General features: G+C 43.3%; 4 protein-coding genes across 5 annotated transcripts; 1 reads left to right on the forward strand and 3 right to left on the reverse strand.

Annotated features, from left to right (window-relative positions):
- Positions 1–317: 317 nt before the first annotated feature.
- LOC120697064 (2-hydroxy-6-oxononadienedioate/2-hydroxy-6-oxononatrienedioate hydrolase-like) lies at positions 318–3,000 on the reverse strand. 2 transcript variants are annotated; one of them, XR_005684356.1, is made up of 7 exons: positions 2,797–3,000; positions 2,102–2,585; positions 1,670–2,003; positions 1,267–1,363; positions 1,056–1,178; positions 528–863; positions 318–407 (listed from the first exon to the last, which is right to left on the reverse strand). XR_005684356.1 is itself a non-coding variant. In XM_039980192.1 (6 exons), exons 1-6 carry the CDS (start codon positions 2,930–2,932, stop codon positions 649–651), a joined length of 1,389 nt encoding a protein of 462 aa, XP_039836126.1. In that variant the 5' UTR covers positions 2,933–3,000; the 3' UTR covers positions 414–648. The 2 variants fall into 2 exon arrangements, 1 of the variants encoding a protein (XP_039836126.1); XM_039980192.1 differs by lacking the exon at positions 318–407 and having other exon boundaries at positions 414–863.
- Positions 3,001–3,326: 326 nt separating this feature from the next.
- On the reverse strand, positions 3,327–5,848 carry LOC120697065. Its single transcript, XM_039980193.1, has 2 exons — positions 5,623–5,848; positions 3,327–4,543 (listed from the first exon to the last, which is right to left on the reverse strand). The coding sequence occupies exon 2, from the start codon at positions 4,482–4,484 to the stop codon at positions 3,723–3,725; it is 762 nt and encodes a 253-aa protein (XP_039836127.1). The 5' UTR covers positions 4,485–4,543; positions 5,623–5,848; the 3' UTR covers positions 3,327–3,722.
- Positions 5,849–6,157: 309 nt separating this feature from the next.
- Positions 6,158–10,679, forward strand: LOC120697066 (lactoylglutathione lyase GLX1-like). Its single transcript, XM_039980194.1, has 9 exons — positions 6,158–6,359; positions 6,495–6,714; positions 6,810–6,934; positions 7,042–7,106; positions 7,916–8,128; positions 8,219–8,266; positions 9,135–9,242; positions 9,328–9,468; positions 10,337–10,679. The coding sequence occupies exons 1-9, from the start codon at positions 6,263–6,265 to the stop codon at positions 10,379–10,381; spliced, it is 1,062 nt and encodes a 353-aa protein (XP_039836128.1). The 5' UTR covers positions 6,158–6,262; the 3' UTR covers positions 10,382–10,679.
- A 3,350-nt stretch (positions 10,680–14,029) lies between these two features.
- LOC120697068 (auxin-responsive protein IAA17-like) lies at positions 14,030–17,320 on the reverse strand. Its single transcript, XM_039980195.1, has 5 exons — positions 16,834–17,320; positions 15,836–16,068; positions 15,265–15,364; positions 15,095–15,156; positions 14,030–14,443 (listed from the first exon to the last, which is right to left on the reverse strand). The coding sequence occupies exons 1-5, from the start codon at positions 17,142–17,144 to the stop codon at positions 14,406–14,408; spliced, it is 744 nt and encodes a 247-aa protein (XP_039836129.1). The 5' UTR covers positions 17,145–17,320; the 3' UTR covers positions 14,030–14,405.
- Between the last annotated feature and the right edge of the window lie 2,064 nt (positions 17,321–19,384).

Consider the following 19,384-nt stretch of genomic DNA (forward strand, 5'->3'; position numbering starts at 1 on the left):
CTCGGGTTCTGAAGTGTTTATGAACCAAGTCCCAGACTATGTAAAGGACCTTGTTTTGGGCGATTTGCCCAATAGTATCTAATGTAGTTGCAATACGCATAAAAAAAATATTTTACAAGCTCGACAAATTTTAGGACATTTTTCACATCTGTTCGCAAATGTAATAGAGCAAATAGTATATGAAAAGAATTTAAGCTTTTATATGTTCCTGGTGTGCGTAAAGTGGGTGTTAAGATGAGGTGCTACTCTACAAATTTCTGAGATTTGATTCAATTTTTTTCTATTATTAACGGTTTTGGAAGAGGATTCAGGGAGCCTGATCAAATAAGCCCTTGCTGGCACTGCGATCTCTCCAAGATTAATTAGTGTGCCGCTTCTACCAATAATGGTAGAAGGATGAACCAAAACGATTGTTTAATCAAGGTAGATGTAATGCACATTTCTAACTGTATAGACAAGATTTAAGGGAGGTTGATACTTATACAAATCAGTTATTCTAACAAACCTCACGATGCAATAAATTCCAATTGGACCCCTAAATTTCCCACAATTACAGCTGAACATCTTCAGTAGTTTTGCTTTACAGTATTTCTCTTCGTGTCTCCAATCCGCAAATTTGTGTTTGCGTGTATGAGTCAACATAGTGTATCATACAGCTGCTTGGAACACCTGCTCATTTGGAGTTCGGAACACTGTCTGTAGAAACCTTCCAACGACTGACAGGAATTCTTCAGGTCTTTCCTCCTGGGGCAAGTGCCCACAACTCTTGATCACCTCAAATCTTGCCCCAGGTATAGCATGTGCTACACGCTCAGCGTTCCAAGCAGGAACGATGCGGTCAGTATCACCGGTCACCACTAGCACTGCAATGATAAGACATACAATTTTCAGAATTGAGGATCACGTTGTCTGAGTCTCATATTACATTCCTAAATCCTTATCAAATTTTTTTCCAAAATGTCTACTTCAGAAAGATATACTACCAAATATTTTAGTTGAGTAGTAGACCTAGTTTCTCTTAACTGTGTACCCTCAAAGAAAATTAATTGAATAACCTGGGCATGAGATCTCAGAAAGCCTCTTTGAAACTGGTACTCTAGTCGCTGATGCAGAATCTATGATCATGGATATGGTGTGCTCCAGAAGAGCGGTCTCCCAACCCCTGGATTTTAGCGGCTGAAAGGCCAGCAGAGTGTGCACATATTAAATCATGACTAAATATTTGATAACTGAGAGTTTTCTAAATTGTGGCGTAGAATCTCAGCTTTGTGTACCCTTGTATGACATGATCAGTTACTTTGCTTGCGTCATACCATGCATTACGGACGCCTAGTATTCCAAATTTATCCATGACCCATCTTACCTAGGACACCAAAGTCCAATCAGGAACAATGAGGCAAAATTTTGGATGCATACATTATTACATTCACATATGACATATCAACATAACATACTTCAGTTTGAGTAAACATCTTCCCTTGTGCACATTTAGGATTATGTCAGGTTGTGCAAACAAGAGCAAGCCAACACTATAGTTGCCTAAGTGTAAACAAATTAAATTCTGAATTCTAACAATTTGAACCGGTAAATCTAATAAAAATAACCTAGCAATAATAATTTTCGTTACCTAAATATTAGCAATTAGCTCTATACATAGACAGATACTTACCAGCATAGCGCCCAATGATGATCGAAGAAAAGCAACAAGAGCTTTAACATACAAAGCTTGAACTACGCCTCTTATTGCCATTATCATCTTGGAAACAAGCCCTGCAATGTGCTTGCATAGCGCGACAAATCGACCCCAAATCCTAGCAAAGAGATTGAGAGGTGAATTTTCATCATTGGGAACAGTCTGCTTTCGCCCTTCCTGTTCCCCTGTTTCGCTATCTTTCACTCCCTTCCTCGGTGCAAATATTGCTGGTGCAACTAGAACAAGAGCAGCGACCCGTTCCGGTGCCTCAAAGTATGCATCCACTGCTACAAGGCAGCCAGCTGAGTGCCTGGAGAACAAGATCATGACACATGCCAATTACATCGCACAAAACAATGCATGCAGACAGAAATTCAGAACGATGCACTTCATACTGTGTTTTAGTACCCGACAAGGACAGCCTTCTCCGCGCCAAGGTAGTCGATGAATGCCAATGTGGCCATGACAGAGAACGCCATGGAGTACGGGTTGAGAGGCTTGCTGTCATCGCCGGACCAGCTGGCCCGGGATGTCAGCCCAAACGCCGGCCGGTCGAATGCAAGGACCTTGGCACCGGCAATGCGGGCCAGTGGCCGCATGACACGGCTCCAGGAGAAGACCGACGCGCCGAAGCCGTGCAGCAGAAGTATTGGAAGGCTGATCCGACTCTGGCCAGGAGCTGAGGCAGTGGCGTCCGAGGATTGGTCGCTGGGTGAGTCCTCATCCTCGTGGCTGCACACCTTGTGGTGGAGCCTGACGCCGTTGATCTCGTAGAAGCTGCTGTCCGGGTCGGCGAGGGCCTCCGGGTCGAGGAGCTCGTCCTGGTCGATGCCGGCCACGCTCCGGCGCCGGCGCCGGAGGGGCGGCATCTGGGCACCGCCTGGAACGGATCCTGCATTTGCTCCGGGGTTTAGTACTGCAGTGTCGAGCTGGGGTTCTTGCTAGGGGAAAGTCCAATATTTTCGTGGATGAGTTCGCATCTCACATGGTGGGAGGAAAAGAGATGCAAATTTGAGAAACTTTGCCCAAGGAAACGCCCATTTAATTAAGCATCTTTATCCAAAGATTATAAAAATAAAATCAGAAAGAAAGAGAAAAGGTACCCGGGAACTCGGCGGAGGCGGAGGCTTGGGGAGGACTGGCCCGCCGGCGCGCGCGAAGCGGCTGCGTCCAGGCGGGCGCAGCGGCGCGGAGGTGGGCGGCGGCGGGTGGGGGCCGGTGGGAGAGTAGCAGCGGCATCTGATTGATCCGACCGGCGGCGGGAAGACGAGGAAGCCCGCTGTCCGCGAGCGCAAGTGCTGGGATATTCTCGGTCCCACACTGCAGTCACACACACACCCATCCAACTTGTCTGAAAACTAGCCTTTCGTTGTTGGCTCATTATCTCAACAAAATTATGATTTTTGGATGACGACAATAATCGGGTTGCTATCGCAGAATATGACTTGCGGGAGCAGCCTGCTAATAGCGACAATGTTTCTTTTTTTATATATAGGAATAGCGACAATGTTTGTGTAGAGCAGAAAATTAAAGGAAATGCTTCACAAACGTTCGCATAAAACTAATCGAAGGACGTATTTGCCACTGCACGGCACCATCTGAAATTCAACCTTGGACGACTGAAGAGGACTTAACCACGAAGAAGCTGCACCTGAGTGAATTACTTCATTAAGACAGAACTAGTCATTTAACATTAAGATTTACAAAACACACGGTCAGAGACCGCATGCACTCATATAAATCTAGGAGGTACCACTAGGCCAGTTACTAAAGAAAAATAAAAAATAGGGAAAATAAAATAGATTACATGTATAACTTAAACTGCTTGCTACTTCTCTAACATCAGCAATCATCCCTAGAGGTCCAGGGTTAGCTAAGTTAGCACAATGGCATATGGTACTGATACATGAGATTGTGAGATAGGCAGCCAACAACTGTACCAAATGCCACTCCCAGGGCGTCATCAGGATGTTTTATTCAGTCCCAAAATGCACAGCTCATTACTTGTCGATCTATAGGGGTAGGCCCATCAATCTTCTTTAATGACTGAGGATCTTGGACTCACTGAATCACTGACTGCATCGAAGTCGATCTTCCGGCAAATGCTTGGGCTGAGTTTTAACACTTTATGAGATGGTCTCAAAGGTGCAGCTGGGCATGTGGATGCAATGCCATTAAGTAGAGGCTTTGAATCGGGTGTCTTACAGCTTTCATATAGGCTTGAATCTATCAGGATCTTTCCAGACTCTTCCTGCTGATCAAGAGGAGCATCTGAAATAAATAGATCAAGGATCATCTTCTGAATCACTTGGAGATATCCATCCTCCTCTTCAGAATCACTCCAATCAAAACTTAACCTTTTAACCGGAAAGTCACCTGGATCAAAATTTAGCTTCCGGCGGGAAGTAACATCTGCACCTCTAATCACTTGCTTCTTTGGTGCCCACGCCGCCACATCTGGTGCTGGAGCAAAAGGATCAAAGATGCTTTCACGTGGTGTCTCACAGCCCAATGAAAGACTGTCATCTGGAACCTCACTTGAGACAGGAAATTCAAATGCATCTCCCATAGGAGTGATGACCTCAGCAATATTATCAAGATCATAAGCTGGACCAAGGGAATCTTTGTTTTCCTTATTTTCCAAAAGACCTAGCAGAAAAGGTTCCTCAATCAGGCTCTTTTCCACCTTTTCTATGACTGTTGAATCACAGCTCACAACTTGCGAGGTTTCAACCTCACTTATATCCACTGCATGCTCTTCTGGTAGGGGTGATATGGACTCAAACCCCATGATAGGGAAAACAATATTATTTCAGTAACAATGTTGACACAACAGTGAAGTACCAGAACCTGCAAGACAACAAACAATACAAAACTTAACACCATAGACAAATGGTACCAAAAGATGCAGAATCTAAGAAAAAATATATAGGCGTAAAATACTACTTGATATGCTAAAAGATACATGTTTCTTAATCAGCAATAAACATGACTATGAAAACTGAACCTCACAAACAAGAAGTTCAGCAAGCCAGTTTTTTAATCAATGCATAACACTGTTAAGCAAATACATATGTCGTAAGCATGTAACCTGTTAAAAGCTCTTTGAAAAAAAAATGTTAAATATTACATCCTTTGGGATAACTGAAATTTCCTTTTCACACATTTATAACGCTTTAAATGAGGGACGACTCCTCAAGCCTCGATAAGAAAGGAAACGAACAATTGACCCATCACTCAGGTTGAACTGCAGATATACAGTTGGACATACACATAGACTTTTAAAATCCAATACCGACTACAAATATACAAAACAGCTTATAGTGCATAACAGAATGCTCAATCTGCATCTGGATACCCAAAAGAAAACCTGTATGCGCTAAGGCCTCAACATGAACATGGCCGCTAACTCCTATTCTACAAACATGGTGCATCACGCATGGACACGAAACGAGATCACGTGGCGTTCAGGTTAGATCACGACACAACAATCATTTCGTGCAGAAGCCAATCCATCGGCCATCCTAAACTCCGAATTCTCGAAACTAGGAACATGCATACTCCATATGCAGCGATGTTTCAGGTAAATTGCAGATTCAGCTAAACCCCAAAAAATCGTAACCGCAAATGCTATGGCACAGTGATGCCCACGAGGCATTGGGGTTTACCTAAACCTCCCCTCTCACCACGAAATCAAAGAAAAATAGAAAAACAATCTCCAATAGTACTCGGCCCGCGGCGGCGGATCAAACAAATCTGTGATAAAGTGGACGAAAGGGAGCGCCCCTCCATCCATCAAACCCAGGTAGAAAGGTTTGGATTCGCGGACCCCTCCATCCAACAAACTCAGGAAGAAAGGCTTGGATTCGCGGGCAAACGGATAGACTCAAAAACCAAAACCCTGCCCGAGTGACCTAGGGTTTACTTACCAGCGAAGCGAAGGGAACGAGGAGCCAATCGACCGCCTGGATGGATCCCGGTTGCGGGAGCGTGGCGGCGGCGGCGAGCGGGGGATGCGGTGAGGACGGACGGAGCAGATGGGATCTAGGGCTGGGCGCGCGGGTTTTCCGCGCCGGCGCGAACGAACAACGGGGGGGGAGGAGAGACGAGAAGCCAAAAGCAAGTCGGGGTCGGGTTGTGTACGAAGGAAGGAATGAGCTGGCACGCGGGTTCAATTTGGGGTGCTTATCCGTGGCACGCAGTTGGGCTGGGCCGGAAACTTTATTGGATCTGGGCTCCTTTCGAAGTCCTGGGGGCAGGCGGCAGGCCCATCCTCTCGAATGGCAAGAAGAAGAAGAAAGAAAAACACCCGAAATTCTCTGGAAAGAAAGAAAAAAAACAAGCCCAGGCGCAAAGCCTGATGCCATCACACTGGCCCCACCTCGGCGACCTCACGTGACTGGGCCCATCTGTCAGACAAAGTGACCGCCCCCGAGTCCCCGACCGATCCCAGCCGCGACCAGGACGGCAGGGGATAGAGCGAGCGGCCTCTCGGAGTCTCCCCTCCTTCCCCCGTCCCCGTGTTCCTCGCCCCCGCTCCCTCCCTGCTCCCCCAAATCCCTCGCCGCGATGGCCCGCCTCCTCCTCCCCCTCCCCTTCGCCGCCGCGTCCGCCTCCTCCTCGCTCCACCTCGCGGCCTCGCGCCTCCGCCTCCCCGCGGTCTCCGGTACGCAGCCCGTCCTTCCACCTTCCCCACGCCCCTCGCCGGGCTCTCCGCCGCTCTTTTTTTTTCCCGGGTGAGGAAGGCTTGCCCCGTCCCCCGTGTGACGTCACTTAGTTTTTGCCGTTCCTGTCGTTTCAGTGGCGCGGCGCGAGGGCCTGTTCGGGGGAAGGGCGGTGGGAGCAGGAGCGGTGAGGGCGCCCGCGAGGCTGGCGAGGCGCGGGCTGTGCGCCGGCGCGGAGCCCGGCGGCTCGGCCGGCACGGCGGTCAGCCAGGAGGAGGCTTTGGAGTGGGCCAAGAAGGACCGGAGGCGCCTGCTCCACGTCGTCTACCGCGTCGGCGACCTCGACAAGACGATCAAGTAGGATACGCCCCGGCGCTTGTCACCCTTGGCTTTGGGTCGCTGCTGTTTGCTCCAGTGTAATTGGGAATGGGGGTTTATCGTTTTACCTGCAGGTTCTACACGGAGTGCCTGGGCATGAAGCTGCTGCGAAAGAGGGACATCCCGGAGGAGAGGTACACCAATGCCTTTCTGGGCTATGGACCTGAGGATTCACATTTTGTTGTGGAGCTCACTTACAGTAAGCTTCTTCTGCCGAGATACCTTCACCATATCTCCGTCGTTCAGATAATGTGCACCGTCTAATGCAATCAACATATCGAACCCCTCTGGTACCTTTTCTGGCAGATTATGGTGTGGAGAGCTATGATATCGGGACTGGTTTCGGCCATTTCGGGATTGCTGTTGATGATGTAAGCTAATATAGACATTCAGCTCTGTGGCGATGCAGTATAATGCTCTTATTTTTCTTCAGCCAGCCATGCTGCACACACAACTATCAAGATTTCATTTATGGATTTCTTCGATAGGGTGTGACCCCAAGTTCATATTTGCCACAAGCTTTAGCACCAAATGCAAACATGTATTTCTGCTGCCTTAAATAAAAATAAACTTTATTTGGTTAAGGAATTATCATGACACTAACTCATCTAGGTATAATCAAAGTTTTTTCTTAATATTAACCGTAAACCGTGTTCCTGACACATACTTTGGCACCCATGACCCATAACATAGGTTCGCATCGGGTGCTTATACATCCCATACAGTTTAATTTAGGGACCATCAGATTTGGCAGACTCAGTCCCAATCTCAGCAGCTAATCTCCATCGAATGTCATAAAGATAAAATGATAGATAACAGATAAAAGGGTCTTTGATTGGATGTTGGCAGTTTGGTCAAAAATTAAAATAAGAAGCTTATATTATAGATAAGCATAGAAGGTGTCTGTTTCATTGTTTTTTGCTATAGCAGATCTGCAGATGTTTATAGAGCATAAAGTTCATATTTATAAATATAAAATCTTCTTTGCGATCCATAAGGCATGAAACTTCCTACCATGACACATATTTTTTCACTTGAATTAGTCATGATGTATTATCAAGTTATTGGAAAGAACTGAAATTTGTATACATAAGCAATATTTTTTGTTATTTATTTTACCGTTTCACTCTTGATTATGAACTAGTTCGGCACCTTGAGTTTCAATGCTTGAAAATTGCAGGTTGCAAAAACTGTGGACCTTATTAAAGCAAAAGGAGGAACAGTAACAAGGGAGCCAGGCCCTGTCAAAGGTGGGAAATCAGTAATTGCCTTTATTGAGGATCCTGATGGTTACAAATTTGAGCTTATAGAAAGAGGTCCTACTCCTGAGCCTTTGTGCCAGGTAATGCTTCGAGTGGGAGACCTTGATCGTGCTATCAGTTTCTATGAGAAGGTAACTTGACATGAACTGGAATCGATATTGAAGTTTGCTCCTTTTCTAATTTTCAAACGAGTGATTAATTCATTTTGTAATATTTTGAAGGCATTTGGCATGGAACTTCTTCGCAACCGAGACAATCCTGAGTACAAGGTTGGTATCTTCTGAACCACCCTGTGAACAAACCTCATTACATTTTTGTTTTGTCCCTTTCTTTCTTGCACTATGTTTAGGCTTGCGTGCTAAGCATGTTTGTGATGAAATTAGATTACAGATCTTTGTTGTAATACTAATGTTAGGAATGATTGTAAGCTTGGTACTTGGTGGGTGTTTTTATTTTCTACTTCATTCTTCTGGTATAAGCTGTTCTTTTGTAGTTTATACATTCCTACTTTCAAAGACATGGTGCATTTTATGGTGCATGTGCATATGTTGGTCTATCTCAAGCTTTAAATAGCAGCCACTGTCAAGGTTGCTGACACTGTTTGCACAATTGCACCTCAATTTTTGCATTCCATTCTGTATATAACTAAAGTTCTTAAACATGGAAGGGGTAATAAACATCCTTGGCACAATTGATGTCCGAATTGTAAACAAGAAGTTCAGCTTGGATTATTGGTGGGCCTTCTAATAGAAATCATCCAAACCCATCAAAACCACTCAGTTTAACATAACCTGCTTGCTAATTCCTCTCCTCTCCAACCTATTGGAAACCAGCCTAATCCCTATGCTGTTTCATTTGCAGCTTTGACCAAAACACCAGCCCAGTCTTTGTAAACCCAGCTGTGTTCTGTCCTTGTATGAGTGCAGCCTAATTGCAACGATATGTATCACAATGATTATGTCAAGTAGCTTCCATCTCTGTTTCATAATACTTTGAAATAAAAAAATTCATACTTGTCATTGAGTTGGTCATTTGCTATGGCATACGTATGAGATCATCATTTTTAAATATGTGACACCTATTTGGTCATGTAATTCATCATGCATAAAAATAATAACTGTTGTTTCTTTTCTTTAGTATACAATTGCAATGATGGGGTATGGTCCCGAAGATAAAAATGCTGTATTGGAGCTGACCTACAACTATGGTGTCAAGGAATATGATAAGGGAAATGCTTATGCACAGGTACGTTTTCTTTCATTGTTCGGGTGTTGTCCGATTGGCCCTTTTCCTCTTGCTGCACTAATGGAGTTTCGTTATTTCCTTACAGATTGCTATTAGTACTGATGATGTCTACAAGACTGCAGAAGTAATTCGACTAAATGGTGGACAAATTACTCGTGAACCTGGGCCATTACCTGGCATTAACACCAAGATAACTGCATGCACAGATCCAGATGGATGGAAGACGGTATGTGCCTTTTCCTCTTGTTTTTAGTGGCAAACTACCTTTCTACTCTTTCTTTGTGGGAGGGGATATGGAAATTTGTTTGTTACAAAACGCTATTTATTCTTAGGTGGCATGCGTGCTCAATTTCCAGCCGATTCCTGATGATGCAGTTTAAAATGCCTTTTGTCCAAATGTTCAGTAATAAAAACAGGATAAACAAAACTGATTGACTACCTATTCTTTTTTTTCATTTGATGATGTGCATATTAAGTAATATTGTATAAGGAAGAAAAGCATAAAGTTAATTAGAGTCAAGTGGAATTAGAATAGCTTTGACCGAGTTACCTTGTTAAGTTTGCTCTAATCTGAGCTTCAAAATTCAACCCACCCAGTGACATTAGTGTTCCCTGAATCTTTCATGCTTAGTGTTCACCTTTAGTGTTGATTTTCTTGATTATTGTTTATACTCACTACGAATAATTTGTTACTGTATAAGTGTGTTACATGGAATGGTAAAAATGATCCTATTATGTTGTGAACTTGATATTCAAGTATTTAAAGCTTGTTTTGCTTTATTTACAAACGTGTGCGGGGTGTTATAAATAGTGTTTCCACGTTATTGATTGAATCCAATCTAATTAGATTTGCAGTTATGCAAATCTGGTGTATTTTTTAATTGCTGATTTCTCCGACTGAGTTTGTTTATTGAATACTAGGGAAAAAAATTGTTGTTACTTACTCAATTTGATCATATAATCAAACTACATACTGAATGTATATCTGTCAGAAGGAAAATATAGACATATTAAGTTCTAGAAATACATAATTTGTGTTCCACTTTTCCTTGATGACATTCTAGCCAATGCTAACATTTCTTTACATATTGCAGGTGTTTGTTGATAACATAGATTTTCTCAAGGAGTTGGAAGAATGAGCTTTGCTGAAGGTCTCAACTCACAACCTGGTACAACAGAGGGGTTTTTCCTGTGAGTTCCGAGCATGACCGCAAAATCTTTGTAAAAGCCACCACCTCGAACTGAGGTTTGTAGATAGGTCGTCCAATCTACGGCGTCACAATTGATAGTTGATAGATTCACCGTCCGGAGCGATGTAGGTTTACAACCCGTTTTTGTCAGTAAAATCATGTGTACAATTTTTCCACAGAAGAATATTGTCATTAACTGACGTGCATCTTTTCTCTCAAAAAAAAGGACGTGCATCTTTTTCTTGTCTGACTTTTTGGTTATCCCTAATTAGGGTTCCATGTACTGGGCTTGGTTTTGGAATGTAGAAGTTTCAATGAAGTGGTCCATGTAGGCCAAAAAAAAACTTGTTTCAGAGCAGGCCTGTGAACACAGTCTGTACTCCGTAGCCCAGTCCTTGTTTGGTGGAGCAAGCCCATCAGGTGCTGGGCTAAGCTATCGCTGTTTCTTTTTCTCGTCCCGTTCTTTGGTCAAGTGTTTTTTTTAGGATCTTTGGTCAAGTGTTGCTGTAAAAGAAGAGAGCCCAACTGGTGTCTGCTTGGTAATCTTTCATTATTCGAGTCTAGCCAACTCAAATTGGCACAATAGCCAAAATCGTCCTGAACTATGGGGCTCGGCTCAATTTGGTCCCTGAATTATGAAAACGTCCAATTTAGTCTCTGAGCTATCCTAATCGGCTGAACTTCATCCTTGAATGTGATGTAGCACGTCACGTAGACTACTCTAGTCACCGCTGAGTCAGTTTGAGGTGTGAAATACCCTGGTTCACCCTCCATCCATGAGCATGGTTAATACAAGCAACTTTCAGCCCGCATCGAGCCACTTCCTCCCCTGCCATTGATGACTTGCGCTACCTAGGAGGCGCAACGATCTGGCTGGCGAGGGAGCGTGGCTTGATGCGGGCTAGAAGCTGCCCGTGTTAACTCTGTTTTATGGATGGAGGGTAAAAAGTGTACTCCCTACATATAGAATTTAGATGTCGTTTTAGACAAAATTTGAGTCAAACATTGGAAATATAAATCATAAATAACTTTTAAGTTATTGAGTTTGAAAAAGTGAAAATTATATGAATAGATTTGTCTTAAAAACATTTTCATAATATATATATATCATTTTTCAACAAATATTTTTATAAAAATAAGCAGTCAAAGTTATGCTTTGAAGACCGTGTCGCTGTCCTAAACGTCATCTATTTCCTATATAGAGGGAGTATTTCACGCGCTCAAGCTGACTGAGCGGTGACCGGATAAGCCTACGTGGCATGTCATGTCGGATTCAAGGATGAAGTTGGACTGGTTAGGATAGTTCAGGGACTAAATTGGATGTTTTCATAGTTAAGGAACCAAATTGAGCTGAGCCTCATAGTTCAAATATGATTTTGGCTATTTTGCCACTCAAATTAGATGGTTTATGTCTGAATTTGTTAGATTTCCCGTGTTGAATTCTTTATACTAGTTATAGTAGCAAACTGGCGGATCCTTCTTAAAAATCCACTAATTAAAAAATGAGTGAGCACTATAAATATGTAGATAACGATGAGATGAACTGATGATTATGTGATGGCTCATGGCTATTGAGAACCGATCAAGTAAATAATTTAGATCAAATTATCAGCCTTTCCTACTTCCTCCCACGGGAGACAAATGTTGATCCCTCAATTTGTTTCAATAAAAAGGGGGAGACCAAACTGTTGTTAAAGTTTTTTTCATCAGCACTGCTATTTGGATTCACTAGTGCTGAAGTTTAACACTTTGCAGAAGAGGCATGTGGTAGAAAACGTCATATTTGAGTGGGCGTTCTATTAATGCCCTTATATTTTTACTCAAATAGGGAATTCACAAAAGTTATTAACCTTGAAAAATTTTACTGGACCATAGATTCTCTTCTTTTCCATGAGAGAGATATTTTGTGGTGATTTTGTCTATTTTTCCTCGCATGTGGTAGAAGAGACAAAGATCGATGCTGGCCATTTGCAGCTGCTGCAGAAGCAGACAGCCAGTTTGGGGTCAAGCTTGCGCAGTAAAATACTGTTTTGCTTTGCAGTTGATACCAGACCTGACAGTCTCAAAAAGTGTTATGACGCCAGGTCAACACTCAACCGCATGGTAATTTGTGCCTAGTAAAATACTGTTTCCTGTCAACTTCAAACCATTTTTCAAAAAAAAAACTTCAAACCACGAATTTACGGAATTGCTGGGAACAGTTTTTTTCCTTCAAAAATATGGGAGATTCCCACGCATGAGTAGTTGGTGTCAACTGCGAAAAATCTACAGGGTCTGGATTGAAAGCCAGAGATGAATTAATCGAAAAACAGAATCTCGATTTCATTCATTCGCTTACTAAAAAAAAAGATTTCATTCATTCACAGGGGGCAGCATTTGTAGACAGACAGACATGCAATACGCATGAGGGCAGTAGCACGCAGACGCAGCAGAAATGATGTAGACCTGCAAGACTGGAACTTGTGGAGACATTTGCCTCAACTTGATAATCATGGTTCCCCAGCACAAGAAAAAGGTTGGTAGTAATCACTGTAATTAGGCAATAAAAACACGCATAGCCATGTCTCCAGAAAGGTAAAAGTGAAAGCAGTGAAGCGGTCCAAAAAGCTTTCGCGGTTTCACCCATTGCTGAGCAGTAATCTGGGGACAAGGAAACATGTGGAATGAGCAAACCGCCGCATACAGGAGCATAAAAGAAGCGCAAAGGCATTAAACTAGGTCCTAATGCGCGGCTTTAGCGGTTAAGAAAGGGATCAAGCAAAGGTTTACAATAATCATACCGACATGGTGGCATCGCAGGACCACCAGGGAGGGAACAAAGGAATCCAGAGCCTACAAAGGTACTGGATGCTGCTGTATAAACTACACGGGCAAGTTCAGGGTTAGAAAACAACAGCATGTCAAGTGTTGGACAACCATACCATATGATCCCAGAATTGCTCCATACGCTGCCAATCCGTGAGAACTGTAAACCCTATCGGCCGCTCTCAGCCGATGCGCGCCGCAGCGTTTGCTGTCGAACAAATTCGGCACTTGGGACGCGACAACCTGCAAGCTATAAGAGATAAAACAAGTGCAGATGAAGGCTCACTTGGGTTAGTGAAAGATGCCTTTTTCAGCTGAAACATGAGCAGAATCAGAATTTTAAGTGGGTTCCTTGGAACAAATAGACAGTGCTCCACATGCACTCCAACTAACAGACACCAGTAAGGAGAAAAAGGCACCACAAAAGGTGCAGAGTGGAGCATAACTTGTAATGGGGCAGACATATACGAGGCAAATAAAGCCTGATTCTAAGGGATCATAAGCCATTGCCATCTCTCTAGAAATCATAATATTATATGCGACCTGAATGATGGTTCACATGGAACCCTTTTTAAAATGACACTATGGAGTAGGATCATAGACAACCATCATGACCTTCAGCAGATAAGTAACTGAATACACTGCATGCCCCCACCCGCAACTAGGCACTAAAGCTGGTAAAAAGGAACATGGAACTTACAGAAACTACTGTTAGATGGCCACAGTTGCAGCACTAGTTGATTCAGCATACTTCAAAACAATTAAGATGAATGAAACAGAACATGAACACCATTAGACAATACATTCGCGAGCTTCATTGAACATTATATAGAGAAACAACAAACAGTTCATGGACACCAACCCTTTTGCAAACTAGGTAGGAGGACTGCTCAATCAAAGTAGCAGCACACAATGAACCAAACCATTTACACGGATACGAATAACACTCGTACAAAGCCTTAACCACAATCGAATAGAGGTTTGGTCCATAGATGATTTTGCGAAACTAACATAACAGACATGGAGTTCTTTACTCGCGTAACAGCAAACCATGTAGTACAGACCATAAGGCAGAATTCGTCTTAAAACTGTTTGACTTTTCGGTTTTCATAAAGGGCCCTACAGCCATTGGATCTCCCTCTTGCTCTGGACTGTAGTAGCAACCATTCTAGTTGCGGTTCTTGGACTTATCAGCTGCCCTTGGAGCTGCAAAAGGAAATCAAACAAGGGACAATTTATTCAGGGAAGTCAGAGTAAAACATGGAAACCAAACTTTCTAAATTAACTCTGAAGATCAAATGAAAATATCATATTAGCAAATGACAACTATGATTCAAATTTTCAGATTTGACACCAACAATATATACTCAATACATGTTTCTTACCAATGATGACGTGCACTCCAAGCTGATAACAACATACCCGGTTGCAGCGTTAATAGTGTACCGATCGGGAAACTAGGCATCTCATTGTGGATGGAGCACATTTCAAATTTCCTTTGAGAATTCAGCTATATTTAATTATTTTGCAGTAGTTATATACATATACATCATTTTGACTGTAATTCTACATTGTCTGGTTCATCGAATTATGCTGATCTTGTGGGCCTACATTTTAGCACTATGCGCAAGAAAATTGCAAATTGATCAGCCTAGAGAGCTGTCACCACTGAGCCAAGGACCATGAATTATTTTGCCTTTGTAAGGAACTCCTAACAAAATATAGTATCATGTACAACCAACCACACAACCTACTTGGATCATCATATCATGGACCATCCCACTATATCCACCCAACCAACTAAGATGATATGATTAGCCCGATAATACGCTAAACAAAATAGGAGTACATGCTTACCAAGTCCAATTGCATCTGAACCTTTCATGATCCTGAGCCTACGGCAAGAGTCAGCAAACATCCTGCAATTGAGTGAAAGAAAATGTGAAGTCTAAATATGTGCTTAGTTGAGAAAAATGAGCCACAAAATCAGATCGTTGACTCATTTAATTTCCATTCAGTGTACTTACTCCCATGGCACGTCGCCGACAAGCATCCAATCTCCGTCCTTGTCTTCATAAGTCAGAACATATTCACCATCCTTGCGGTACTCAGATAAGCCGTCCTTGCCTGATATGGCATTACACCCATACTAACCTGTAAGACCAATAAAAAGAAAAACAGAAGAGAACCTCTTCTTGTACTAAAATTTCTACTCAAAAGTCTTGGACCTTATATTCACGTCACTCTCATAGTATTTAGTAGCTTTCTGGACCAATACTCAGGACTACAGGATATCCTCGAATACTGATATACATGGAGCAAAAAATTTATTCTGCCTTAGAAGAAATAATATATTTCTAAGAGAGATGATAAGGATGCAATAACTGAACAATCAGCAAGGTATTTTTTCGCACTGAATTGTTTGTTATCCTAAAACTACTCAAAATAACAGTAAGCTAAAACTATTGCTTATCATTAGAACCAAGCATGTTTTTAAGGCTTCTACGATGTGTTTCCAAAACTATCCACATCAAAATGAAACACAATTACATACTGAATACGCCTGGTAAAAGTGGAGAATAACCCGAGACATCTCACCATTACTAAAGCCACTGAACATCTTCTCAAGTGCAGTGGAGAGATCCTTGTAGTTCTTGTATGTCTTGAGGTCAATCTTCCTGAGGTACGGGGCTCCATCCATGCTGACCTTCACGTAGAGGAACCCTTGGCCCTGCTTGGCCTCAGCATCCTCCTTGCTGCCCTTCTGCTGGGTAGTAGCCATCGTGTTCTTGCGGTAGCTGCGGATTGGTGGCCATCCCACCACCTGAGCCCTGCACAGCACGAAAGGAGTGCTGTTGCTCAATAATAATTTTTACAACCACGCAAGCAAGAGGCAGATCACGATATGTACTGTTGCGAGAAAAATAAACGAATTTTGGGTTGAGCTTGAAAAATATCTAAGTATGGTAATGGCAAATCAAAATGTTGTGAAGAAAAACCGACAAAAAAAACAAAGCAGGGAGAGCAGAGAAAGGATTGAGGAGCTTGAGCAAACGAGAGAAGTGAAAATACAGGAAAAGCTCAAGATAAATCGAAAAGGGGGGCATTTTGTAAAGTAGAAAATTTTGGGGAAAAGTGGAAATTTAAAAGAACATCACAAAGCTGCAACTTTAGTTTCCCTCCTCTAGTTCCCAAGACAAACCGAAATTCCAACCAAACGAAGGGGCCAAACAAATAGAAACCACGAAGCCAAGGGAGATCTCCATGACATACAATTCAGCCGTCCCCCCCCCCCCCCCCTTAATTTACCCTTTTGGTTCCCCAAAACGCACAGAATTTCCAAAGAAAATTTTGGTTTACAAAACCTGCAAATGCCCTAATAAACTACAAAACCCAGCAAGATTTTCGCAAACAACACAAAAGGTGCTCTCCCAAACAAGCGGGAACAAAAAGAATCAGAATTCGCTGACCACTCGCTGCGGCAGTCCCAAGAACCAAGGAGAAACGCCGAAAAACACCCTCGCAGAGCCCCCAAGAATTCCTTTTTTTTGTTTGGGGCAGCAAAACCCCAAGATCCAGTTCCACAATCCACCTACTTGGCGGCCGGCTGCGGGGTCGCTGCCACCTTCTTGTCGTCGTCCTCCTCGTCCGCCACCTTCTTGCCCTTGCCCGCAGCGGCGGCGGGCGAAGGCGGCGGCACCTCGTCGGAGAACCCGCGCTTGGCGCCTTTGGCTGGGAGCAGGTCCAGGGTGGTCGCGGTGGCAGCCGCGACGCGGCGGTCCGGCGACTCGGACCCCGGCAGGCCGAGGCGGAGCTCGGTGCCCTTCAGGTCGTCGGCGGCATCTGCGGCAGCGGCGGCCGCCGGCGGCGAGAGGCCTATGTAGTCGAGCTCGAGTGGGGGCGACATGGGGAGCAGCAGGACATGAACCGGAGGGTAGGGGAGGTGAGGAGTGGCTGTTTCCGTGTGTGCGTGGGAGAGACGAGAGAGAGAGAGGAAGGAGAGAAAGTGGAGTGGGGGGAGTGGTTTGTTTGAGGTGAAGCTTCCCTTCTTCCCTCCGTTGAAGTGGAAGAAAGCTGGAAATGGAAGTTGCATTGGTAATACTACGTGTCTATGAATTGCAAATTTTATTTAATTACATTATTATCTCTTGTTTATGGATATAGGATATGACGATTATTTTACTATTTTAGCACTCAAAGATGGACTAAGGATTAGGTTTGCACCTACTTGCCTATGTTTGATTCCTCAAAGGCTTCTTTATTAAAAGTCAGAATAGACAAATTTGTCCTTGAACTATCGCCGAAAGCTCAGTTCCGTCCCTAAACTATGAAAATGGCCATTCTCGTCCTCAAACTTTCGAATCCGGCTCAATTTCATCCCTGGTCCGACGTGGACGCCACGGTGGCGTGCCTTGTCATCACTCAGTCAGCTAGGGACTGTGAATTTTCATTTTTGTGCAGTCTGACTGTAAGAAAAAAAAATGGTCTCCTTTGCAAACTCGTCATCGCCCAGTCAGCTAGAGTCTTTAATACAAATGATTTTTGTGACACGCACTGGATACTCAAATTATATGGTGCTCTTCTCTAATGACACTACGTGCTTTCCTAATCTTTTTGTAGAGAAGCTGCTTTGTCGTCCATGTCGAAGCTCGGATGGTTGCAAATCCAGTTCCACCTGACACATTGATGGGTTGCCTTTGCACATGAGCCAGTAGCTATGCCGGCACTTGTCTCAATTATAAGAGATGCACTCCTACCAACAGTGCCTTTCTGATGCTTGAGCAATGAACTTCGAGTTTGCAAAGGAGATCATTTTTTTTCTTACGGACAGAGTGCACAAAAATGGAAATTCACAGCCCCTAGCTGACTGGGCAGGGCTAGATGACGAGGCACGCCACCATAGCGTCAACGTCGGACCAGGGACGAAATTGAGCCAGATTCGAAAGTTTAAGGGTGAGAACGACTGTTTTCGTAGTTTAGGGATAAAAACTGAGCTTTGGGCGATAATTTAGGGACCAATTTGCCTATTCCGCCTTATTAAAACAAAGTCACCAACTAGTGCAATGCATTATCCGTTACAAGCTATTTATATAATTTTGCAACTATTTTCACTATTATTTCTTTTCCTTGCTCTCTCCTACCCATCAAACCGAATTTTGCAACTATTTTCACCTATACGCAACTATATAGGTGTTTCCAATTTCGACCTAGCCTTAAGACAACAACCATGATCGGTTTCTCTAATAAAGAAAATAATAATCTATAAGGTTGCACCATTGCAAATAAACTAAGTCCTTTTAGAATGATGATAACATTTTTTTCTCTCTTTTCCAGTTTTGCCCCATGAAGAATGTGCTAACTGTTACTTTTTCGGTTTCTAAATATCATATTTTCGAAAAAATTATTGGTCATGAAAGCTTTTATCTCATAAACCATGCATGTGTCCATGTCGATGTCCTAAGTGGTATATATTTTGAATCACAGGAGGTAGGTTATTGATTTCTCACAAGCTTCTTTGGTGGGTGGGGTTCAAGAAGACGTGTTTCGGCCTCTTGGAATAATTGTTTCATTGAAGTACCAAGTACTATCTAGCAACCAATGTGGTATGCCACCCCTTAGCTAGGAGCCATATTCTTCATCTACTTAATTACAACCAATCCTTTCTTCACTCCTCTTTTCTTTGACCATCAACAATCAGTTAATCACCCTTGCACTAGATATCATGCCAGCTTCTACTTACCCATGAAACCACATGGGACCTCTTGTATGTATGTATATAGGCTTCCCCCCCTCTAAGTTTGTCTTGAGAGAACAAATATGGCAGCAGGTACACCCTACGTCAATACACCAAACGAGCTATAACCTGCAAGTTCACACCACTGCAACCAGCAGATCCAGAGCGCGCGGATGGGCCTAGTACCACTTTTTTTTTATTGGGGACTGCTAGAACCAGATGGCCAAACTAGAACCATTCTGTGTACCATCAAAGTCTCGTGCCACCAGTAGCCCGAGCTCCACCATGTTTCAAGGATCGATGTGCCCCTCCATTGTTGTCAACTACTTTATACTGCTAAAAAAACATTAACCGTGCCTTAGAGGCGGAAGACACAATAATGAACCGTTTCGGTTAATGCTTCGGATTAAGCG

Source organism: Panicum virgatum, chromosome 3K, assembly GCF_016808335.1.
Source record: "Panicum virgatum strain AP13 chromosome 3K, P.virgatum_v5, whole genome shotgun sequence".
NCBI lineage: Eukaryota > Viridiplantae > Streptophyta > Magnoliopsida > Poales > Poaceae > Panicum > Panicum virgatum.